Source organism: Nuphar pumila, unplaced genomic scaffold, assembly GCF_984573655.1.
Source record: "Nuphar pumila unplaced genomic scaffold, dmNupPumi1.hap1.1 HAP1_SCAFFOLD_822, whole genome shotgun sequence".
Lineage (NCBI taxonomy): Eukaryota > Viridiplantae > Streptophyta > Magnoliopsida > Nymphaeales > Nymphaeaceae > Nuphar > Nuphar pumila.
Genome location: NW_028323502.1, coordinates 6,341 through 16,208, shown reverse-complemented (window position 1 = coordinate 16,208; position 9,868 = coordinate 6,341). Strand labels below are relative to the sequence as shown.

Below are 9,868 nucleotides of genomic sequence, written 5' to 3'. Positions count from 1 at the left end.
GGTTCCGCGCATCCTGTGCAGATTCAAACCCGGTTTCAATGAATGTGATGGGTGTGTTTGTCGGCATGTGAGACTATGATATCACTGACTTGCAGGTGAGCCAGACAAAAACGAAACCCTGAGTATCGTATCATACATTGCTAGCTTGTCTGTATGTTGCTTTTCGCAGCTGAAAGAACTGAATACTAAATACTGAACCACAGGGGTGGAGCAGAGCGAGGCCACTGATGATGTCAGCATTGTAACTTTTGCAACCCACGTCGGGGCCTCTCTGGGAAGATCAGGTGGGTACCCAACGCCTGCCGCTCAGGAGCACTCGGCAAGCGTGCACAAGTACACACCTTGTACTTGTGAATAAGCCTGTACAAGAGCGTATATCTCTACCAGAAATGTTTATTATTGTTATCTAATTATGTGCGTGCGGATCCAACAAATGGGCAGCCAACTACGCTTTTGTACAGCCCTACTTGTGAACGGCAAGTAAACAAGTCAACACACACGCAAGCATGATGCACAAGTGCACAAGACAGTGAATGGCTCGAGTGTCAGGTGACAACAACAACAGCGTACTTGCGCAACAGCTTGCAGGTCACCTATCTCCCGCTGTGCATCCGCAAGGCTGTTTTGTTGCTGCAAAGCGTCCACCGCCCGGCTCTGAACACTCCGTTTCAGCTCCGAGTGCTCTGCAATGAGCCCCATATGCTTCTGTTGGAGGCTGCCAAATGCATCCTGCATGCAACCCAGCGTCTCACACTTCCAGATAGGTTTCGCCCCACTGGGGATCACTGGGAGCAGATATTACAGAGCTTGTTAATTCTTTGATAACTAACAGAAATTATTTGTGATTCATCGATCTGTTCATCGATAACAGATTATCTGGATAACTGAAAAGATTGACTTACCTGTTCATGGATAGCAGAAAACAGCAAGGAGTGCAACTCCGCTTCGGCACTCACCAAGAACAGAGGGAAACAGAGTCTGCAAAGGACAGAACTGTGCCATCTCAAGTGGACTCATCTCACAGCTGTTGGAGGGGCAAAGGCTTCAGACAAGCACGGATGCTTACACATCCCAAAGCTCCCAGTGCTTCATGTCCGCAAACAAACATGTCCTTCGAGTGCAGCCTGAGTGCACGGAAAATTTCGGTAGCGAGCGTGAAGCATTGCTACGTGCAAGGGCAATGCTGTGATGAACGGGCGCAGCCTGTACGTCTTCGCCTGCATAACTAGTTGAGCAACCAAGGAAGCAATGCCCGTCCTGGCTGCTTGTGCGTTCTAGAGCGCGCGTTGACGAATATAATTCATTGATGAACGGTCTGCGTGATTTACAGTCTATGCCATACACACCTGCAGCGTTGTGTGCTCGGCTTGTAGCGTGTCCAGCTTCACTTGCAGCTCGTGCTTCTCAAGAGCGAGTTGGTGATTCCTTGCCATTGCCTTGCGGAGGAAGGCCACCATCCGCGGGCCCTGGTCTGACTCATCAGACACCTCGCTGGCGGTGTCAGCAGCGTCTTCGTTGGCAGCGACGCTTGCACGCAGGACACTTGCCGTCAGCTCACAGGACTCCCGCAGCTTCCGCGATCGTGATTCCAAGCTCATACGGAGCATTGCGGATGGGGGGGTGTGTTTCGTTGTTGCCTTTGGATCCCAGCGCACACTCGCTGATGCATGCCGCGTCGCAGGGCGCTGCCGATCCGGACTGGCTGACTCACCTGGGGGCGCTGGGCCCCCCACGTTCGCGTTGGACTCCCCTTCTTCGTGAGGCGTTCCCGGCAGCCTGCCAATCACGGAGTCTGGGCTCATACAGTCGCGGTGAGAGGGAGGAGCGCCTGAGGCTTGAAGGTGGGGACCGCTGAATGGATCCCGCTCGGCAGGGCTGTCAGCGGAGTGCTCGACGACGGTGCACAGCGGGTACAACGCGAGGCCGGAGGCAGAGGGAGAACGCCGGCCAGGATCGGGCAGCGGCTGTGGCGAGTCGTTCAGCCAAGATAGCACAGCTTCATCTGCTTCCTCAGGGGAGGCGGCGGGGCTATTGAGCCCTGGCATGGTGGCTGCTGTGAGGCTGTCCGGGACAGGCTGTTGAGGAGTAGCACTGTGCTGCAATGCGTTGGGTGGGTTTCGGGCTGGAGAGTGGCCGAGCAGCACGCCGTCGCTGCCGTCCATGCTGACTGAGCTGGAGCCATCGCTCTGGTCGCACACGGGGACACGAGGCCTGCTCTCAGGGCCATTGACTGCACAGGCATTCAGCCAAGTGAGCGACTCGTGTTGTCCTGTCTGCAGACGCATGCCTTAAAGGCATAGTTTCCGTCATTTGGTGCAGGACAGCATGAGGCCATGCTGCAGAAGATCACACGCACGCTTCCAAACACACAGTTACAGCCTTCGGAGTAAAGCACACGCCATCAGTGGTTGAGCTCGCCAGGCCGAGACGCAGTGGTGCTTAGAACGAGTGCTCGCATTGTGATGTCTCTGCAGGCAGCATGTCCAGGGGGCAAGTGGACAAAACACAAACACAAAGATGGCGCTCTCATGAGCATCGCACCTGAGTCAGAGACTTGCATAGCACTGACGATTTCAAGGCGGGGGCTCGGCTGCATGTGTGAAGGCGCCTCGTCATGAGGGGAGCTTGCAGGGATACGGGTGGCGCCCAAGCGGCTGGCAGCCGCCGCCCCCGTCCTGGAACGGCCATGCGGCTGCTGGGCATCATCCGGCTGCGAAAACGGAGACACCGAGGCGCGCCGCGGAACACGCGACGGCGTTAATGAGGCGCCATCGTCGTCGCATTGCGGTCGTCGTGGTGTGAGGGCGCGCCGCCCTCGACCTTCTGCAGCACCCCCCCCACGTGGAGTGAGCACGGTCCCCGGGTCGCGCTCAAGGGCGTGCGCTGGCGTGCTACCAGCGCTGCCGTCGGCGGACGTGGTTGCAGCGGCAGCGCCCGTAGGCGCCGGAAGGCGATCCAGGCGCAGCTTGGGAATCACCAGCCCGGGAAGTGCGTCTGCGGCTTCTGAAGGCCCCGGCGTGAAGTCTGCTGAAGAGTCAGGCGCAAACAGCTGCCCGGAAAAGCTTCGCATTTGGGTATGCCCTTCTCTGTCTGGGGCGATGTGACTCGGGCTACACATGCTTGTGCCCTCAAAGCTCACGCCTGCGCTCTCCATAGCTTCGCTGTCCTCTGTAAGCACGGGCAGGGGCGACAGTGGAGGAAAGTAGGTCAGCGAGAGAGACGCCTCTTGCGGCGAGCGGTTGAGCTGATCAGTGTAACGGCCTCCAGCCAGGTCTGCAAGAAGCCTGATATGAGAAATTGTGTTGCATCCGCAGTCTGCGACGCAACGTATGCCTCTGATGTGTCTCCTATTGTGGATGCTTCTGCTATTCTACCCCATGGACACAAATGTTGGCAACACCTCCGTGCAACACCCTCGTATTCGGATTGCAGGCGGACCCTGACATCCTTAGCTATGGATGTCAGGGTTCGCCTGCATTCCGAACGTCTGTGAACACGCGATTGAGCATTTGCTATTGGAACGTCACGTCAAGCTACCGACGTTGTGATATCACATGTCAACGCGTACTAGTCGGCCGTCGGAAGGAGACAACCGATGAGTGCGCTCATTGATTAGTGCAGCAGACATGCCAGAGAACAATACTAGCTCGATGAGGACCTTCAAACAGGTTGGAAAACAGGTTTGACAGCGACACTCGTGCACATCCAATCTGGAAAGAAAACCACTCGTCACTCTGCAGGTGGCTGAAAGAGGACCTCCTCGCTGATATGACATTCCCTCACACTGCGTCCAAACGCCATGCTACATCACGGCTGCCATGGCTCTAGAGATGATTTGCACCTTCAGCTGCACCGTTGGCTGCATCAAGAGGAGACGTTGCGCAGAGCTGCTGAACCTTCAGAGCATCCTCCAGCAGGTCCATCGGCAGCCGGTCCGAGCACCCTGACCCTGGCGCAGCATTTTCGTCCTGGGCATCAGCAGTCCTTGCAACCCCTTTCTTGGGTGACAGCGCCCACCCTGGCACGCTGAGCGGTGCAGGCTTCGGCTTGGGCGCCCTGGTACTGAGTGCGTCGTCGCCAACGCTTGCCTGAAATGGCTTGAGCGGCGAAGGCGTCCGTTGAGGTGGCGAGAGGTACGGTGAGATGCCATTCAGCGTCTCGTGAGCATGCTCCTCGCCTTTACGAAACATCGCATTCTCGATATCGAGGTCGACACGACCGAGGGGAGAGAAGTTGAGGGAACTTCCAATGATGTCGAAGCTCTGGCGCTGCAATGAATCCACGGGTCAGCTCATTTGGTGCCATCGAAGGACCCCAGCTGTGTATTGTAGGCTTTTCCGTTGACAAGATATTCTTCGTGACTCTGGCATTCTACGACTCTTTAAAGTATCCTCAAGTGAAAGCATGCTACTGATGTACTAGTTAGTAGGTGGCAGGGAGTATCGGATGCGACATGCATACCCCACTTAATGGAACCCTGTTGAAATGGGGCATCCTTTGCGCGACGACCGCATCAAAACGTTTGGTGGCATACATCGCATGCGCTCAGGTCCTCTCGTGTGCCCATCTTTGGCCGGCCTCACATCACATCATGGTAACTGGTACAACAAAGCAGCGAGTAAAACAACTCCCTGCAGATTCTTTGCTCATACGGCCATATACTCGTTGGAATGCATACATTCGTTATATATGACTTGCGGTTACGGATTCAAAACTGCTGCGGAAAACCGCAGCAGTTTTGAGCATTGGGTGGGTGCCGCACCTCCAAGCGCAGTAGATTCCGAAGACGGTCTGCCGCATCTCCCCTGTTATCGCAGTCTATACTGGCAGCAAGGCTGCACACTTCGTTACAGCCTTCCTCATTGGGTGGGCCTTGGTTCCCGGCATGTGCAGGAGACGGAGATGAGCAAACGTGAAGAACTGGAACTTGTATCTGACAGCTGGGACTGTCATCTACATTAGATGTGTCTCTATTCATATCCATGCTTCAGCTCGCGGCCAACCAGGGCGAATGTGCCGACGTCATACGCTGCAACCTGTGCCACCCCAGGTGCACATATATGTCGCATGTCGAAATCTATGGGGCACCATTCGGGCTGCTGAGATATGATTAGGAAAGAAATCAAAGAGTAATCGTTCTATTGTGATCGCGTGCGAAGTCGTATGGAGTGCAAACATTCTATTTAAGGAGTGCAACGAATCAACAATCTGATAGAATGACACGCATGCGTGTCGCCAGCCACACGGGTCACATTAGATTGTAATCAAAGCCATCTGGTTCGTGAGGGGTCTCACTCTCGCCAAATAATGCACCCATGCGTTGCACGAGGTCTTTAGTGGATACGAACGTGAACGAGGATACAAAGGTCGTCAAATTCAATTCAGCTGCCGTAGTAGGTGCCTGGCTACGCTAGGCTATTTTCGGCATGACAAATCAGGCATTTAGGTCTGCGCCCCCCAAGCGAAGCTTTCGTCAAAGGATTTTCACCAACAGCAGTTTATAGCACATTTCGGACTCTTGCTTTATAAGCGTCAATCATTGGAAAGCGTTCATTTTCTCTTGCGTCGTAAGTTGCGTAAGTTATCTTACCAGGGCAACAGTCTGTTTCCTTGATTGGTGCATGGAATTGAGTTGGTAAAAATGGTGAGTGTTATCCAGTACCAAGCTGTGCCTGCGCGACAGGTAGGAGGCGTTCGCCGCACCTCCTCTTCTCGGAAGGTGCGGTGTACAACCTCTGGCCGTCGGCTCATGAACGAACAGTTGCTGATTTGCTCATTTTAATGCGCATCCTAAGTTGATTCTTGCCAAATTTATGGGGGTGGCTTTTGATAGCTCTGCACTGAGAAGACGTTGATGCTGTCGTCAGTCCAATCACTGCGTTAGCCGACAAACGAATGGCACATGGAACTGGATGTCCGTGTGTCCAATCTCGAATTGCAGGATTTTACATGTTGTGCTTTGGACCTTCAAGCGTCCAGAATGTCCAGAATTTGTCGGAAAGCATTTGCATTCGTCGCAACAGGGTTCTGTGGTCCTGTTCCAGAGGATGGTTGTTTGGAAATCCTGCACTCCTGGACCTTACCAACGTCATGATGTTATTATTCGTCACAGGTGAAGGCGGCGGCTGTTTCAGTGGAGTTGCCGCCAGTGGATCTTCACCAGCAGAGCCCAGAGGACTTCAAGAAGAGCGTGGCCGAAAACGAAAAGAAGTACGTGCTTCAGACATACGGGCGCCCAGAAGATTTGGTGATCACACACGGACAAGGATCCAGGATGTGGGACGTTACTGGAAAGGAGTACATCGATTTCGCTGCTGGAATTGCAGTAAACGCTTTGGGACACAGCCACCCTGTTTGGTACAATGCGGTTGTGAAGCAAGCTGGGCTCGTAGCACACACATCCAACCTGTTCCACACGGTGCCCCAGGTAACGTACTGCGTTCTATCGTTGAGCCAATAGTTATAAAATCTCGTAGAATGCACAGCATTGCTTTGCTTCTCACATGGCTGCCAGCTAGAACTTCCACAACCAATTGAAACATCACGAGTGTATGCAGGCAAATGGATGCAGACATGCGGACACACATCAGCCGAGAATTTTGATGGTCCGCTGTATCATAGATATATCAGGACAACCACTTACACACTGAGCGAACCTGTTGCAGGTGGATCTAGCCAAGAAGTTGGTCGAGAGCTCGTTTGCCGACAAGGCATTCTTCTGCAACTCTGGCACAGAAGCAAACGAAGGTGCCATCAAGTTTGCACGCAAGTGGGCTCGAGTCAACGCTGGAGTTGACCCTATGGATCCGGATGCAACTGCCCCATACGAAATTGTGGCGTTCACTGGCTCGTTCCATGGCCGAACCATGGGTGCCCTCGCCCTCACGGCCAAGAAGCAATATCAGACCCCATTCCTGCCTGTCATGCAAGGTGTAAAGCAGGTGCGCTCAAACCTGCCCTTCCGGTTTTCAAGACTTGATTGATGAGTTGGCCGTCAAGTTGACTTTTCTAGCAAGGCATGTTTGAGCTTCAGAGCATTGCTGAGTGGACCGTCAAGCTGACATCTCTGATTGACAAGGCATGCGTGAGAATCCGATTCCCGTGTTTTCCTGCAGGCGACCTTCATGGATTTGGAGTCCGCAAAGCAGATGATACAGAAGGGCAAGACCTGTGCCGTGTTTGTGGAGCCAATTCAGGGCGAGGGTGGCATCCACGCGTCCACAAAGGAGTTCCTTCAGGGCCTCCGGGACCTGTGCGATGAGGCTGGAGCCTTGCTTGTGTTCGATGAGATCCAATGCGGCGTGGGCCGCACCGGTAAGCTCTGGGCATATGAGAACTTTGGTGTGGAGCCCGATCTGATGTCAGTGGCCAAGCCCTTGGCAGGTACGAATTTCACATGTTGACGCTTGAGTCACGAGTCATGGCTACCCTGTAGCCTGGTTCTCCGGGTTCAAGCCTGGGTGGGAGTGCACTTGTTTGAGTTTAAGATGGGACTGCACATAACGAGCTTGAAGCTTCAAGCATTTGGTGAAGCTTGTATTGGATGACCAATCTTTGAGTATTACACAACCACTTAAGTTCCCGGAACGGTAGTTGCTACATATTTCCTACCCTGCTTTAGTGATACCACATGCAACTTGGGCTGGACTAAGCAGATAGCCCTTCACACAATGATGATGATGTATCTTTTTCCAACACTACCGCATCCTCATGGACATCGGCAACTCCGACACCTTGGGAATCAGTGCTACCATCATGTGGTGCATGCGGGAGCGTAAGGATCTGGCATTGTAACAGCCCTCAGCTTGCGTCTGCTGTTCCCGCTACAAGGGAAGTTTAAGAGTGCAGGGTGCTGCTTTGTTCTGTACAGCTTCGCCATAGTGTAGGTTCTTAGCTGTCGACATCAGCGCTGCTGCTTGCGTGGGATCTAAGACAGTCGCGGATCTCGCCGAGCTGACACCATTGGTGAAGCCCTCCTTGGAATGGCAAGCACTGACATCTCACAACGTCATTGCAGTGACCATGTCGGGGGAATGACTCGGCACAGACACCTGTCTGGCCTGCCAATCGGGGCAACGCTGTCATGTAGCACTTCTGGCTCTCTTTTTTTTGTCTGCAGCAGCTACGTACTGTTGAAACACTACAGGTTGAATTCCAACACTCACTAATCGCTGAACCCTGATCGGTGTTCTGATCTTTTCTCAGGTGGCATGCCGATCGGGGCGGTTCTGCTGAAAGAGAAGGTGGCGGAGGTGATGAAGCCTGGAGACCATGGCTCCACGTTTGCTGGCAATCCGCTCGTGTGCGCAGCCGCGTGCGCGACCTTCGATGTGATCAACACACCCGAGTTCCTGAGCGAGGTTGCGCGCAAAGGCGAGAAGCTGCGGGCCGCTCTTCGGGAAGCTCTTGCGGGCAACGCACACGTTAAGGAGGTGTGTGCCATTGTCTTTCCCCAAAAATAATGAAATATCATTCAGTCACGTCACCACACTGGGCACAGCATGGCAATGGCGAAGTTCTCTGTCTAATGTGCGCTCAGGGATAAGGGGCTGGCTGTTTCGGGGCAGGGAGGAATGATACGATGTAGGTTGACTCTGTTTAACAGGCTACTTGTGTTAAAACAGTCTGTTATGGCTGCTACCTGCGGATGATCTAGATAGTCTGATAGCTTTTGCAATGATGGTTGTGTTTGTAGCATCGATGGTATGGTTGGATGGCGGCTGAAAGACGTCGTGATAGCTTGACTTGTGAGCGGGCTGGCAGGCAACACGTCCGCTCACACGTTCAGTAGTGAATCATGAAGCTTGACTTGCAATGGCCATCATATGGTTGCATGACACTGACCCTGTGATCAACATGTACTACGTGCCGAGTATGGCATGCACCTCTTTTGGGCTGTGTGGCTTGAGATCATCAATATATTGCCTTGTACGCCGCAGTAAACAACGCATGAAAATTCCTGATGGCAAATGCACACACACCACCTGCTAAACGTCAAATCTTTCCATGGTGGTGATGTGTTTTTTTTGGGAACCTAGACGTCTCTTCAACCCAAACTTATTCATTTTGTGTAACCATGAAAAGCTTGAAGCACAATCCCGACGGATCCGCTAGCGTTGGCAAAGGACGAGATGTGGCTTGCAATTGGTGCTGGATCGTGGCAGCTCTACAGGGGGTGAACGTGAACTAGACTAAGTAATTATAGATGTCTGGCGCTTCCGGATACAATGCGAACAAGTCCTGTGGCCTGCAGGTTCGTGGTTCGGGCTTGCTGGTTGGAGTGCAGTTGGATGTGCAAGCTGGCCCCATTACAACCAAGGCACGCGAGGAAGGCGTTATCGTCATCACTGCCGGTGCTGGCGATGTCATCCGAATGGTGCCCCCGTTGACTTGCACGGACGAAGAAATTGATACCGTCGTGGGTGTTCTTGCGAAGATCTTGAACAGCCTGTGAAGTAGCTAGGGAGGCTGCAATTTCTGTGTAGTTTAGGGATGCTAACCCACATGATTAGTAGCGGCGGGCAGTGCACGCGGTGATGGGGTTGTAATCGACTGTGGAACGATGGCGCTGGTACTTAACCTGCTGGCACGCCCGATTGTCAACTGTTTTCGGCGCAAGAGCTTGCGGTAAGCGTGAGTGTGCCGTGTTGGATCAAGGGGCGTACGACACAATTGCCAGCTCCGATCCTTTGCTTCTTCTGTACTACACCGACCCAACACCGAATCAAATGAAGTACATTGTTCCATGCGTGCGTGTGGTGACGCATGTGAACCGTGCGTGGCTCGTGTACTGTGCGAGCGATTGTTCACGGATGTCCTTTACACTCGCATGTCAATCGATATGGAAGTGTGCCAGAACGAACTTTAA

General features: G+C 53.3%; 1 protein-coding gene across 1 annotated transcript; it reads left to right on the top strand.

Moving 5' to 3' along the window:
* Nucleotides 1–5,641: 5,641 nt before the first annotated feature.
* On the top strand, nt 5,642–9,454 carry LOC149809729 (acetylornithine aminotransferase, chloroplastic/mitochondrial-like). The gene is made up of 6 exons (XM_089994650.1): nt 5,642–5,719; nt 6,113–6,427; nt 6,666–6,941; nt 7,116–7,383; nt 8,206–8,432; nt 9,254–9,454. The coding sequence occupies exons 1-6, from the start codon at nt 5,642–5,644 to the stop codon at nt 9,452–9,454; spliced, it is 1,365 nt and encodes a 454-aa protein (XP_089850776.1).
* The last annotated feature ends 414 nt before the right edge of the window (nt 9,455–9,868 follow it).

Coding starts and splice junctions, on each gene's coding strand:
- LOC149809729 (XM_089994650.1), top strand. CDS start 5,642: ATGGTGAGTGTTATCCAGTACCAAGCTGTGCCTGCGCGACAGGTAGGA. Junction 6,428..6,665: donor TGTTCCACACGGTGCCCCAG/GTAACGTACTGC, acceptor AACCTGTTGCAG/GTGGATCTAGCCAAGAAGTT. Junction 6,942..7,115: donor TCATGCAAGGTGTAAAGCAG/GTGCGCTCAAAC, acceptor GTTTTCCTGCAG/GCGACCTTCATGGATTTGGA.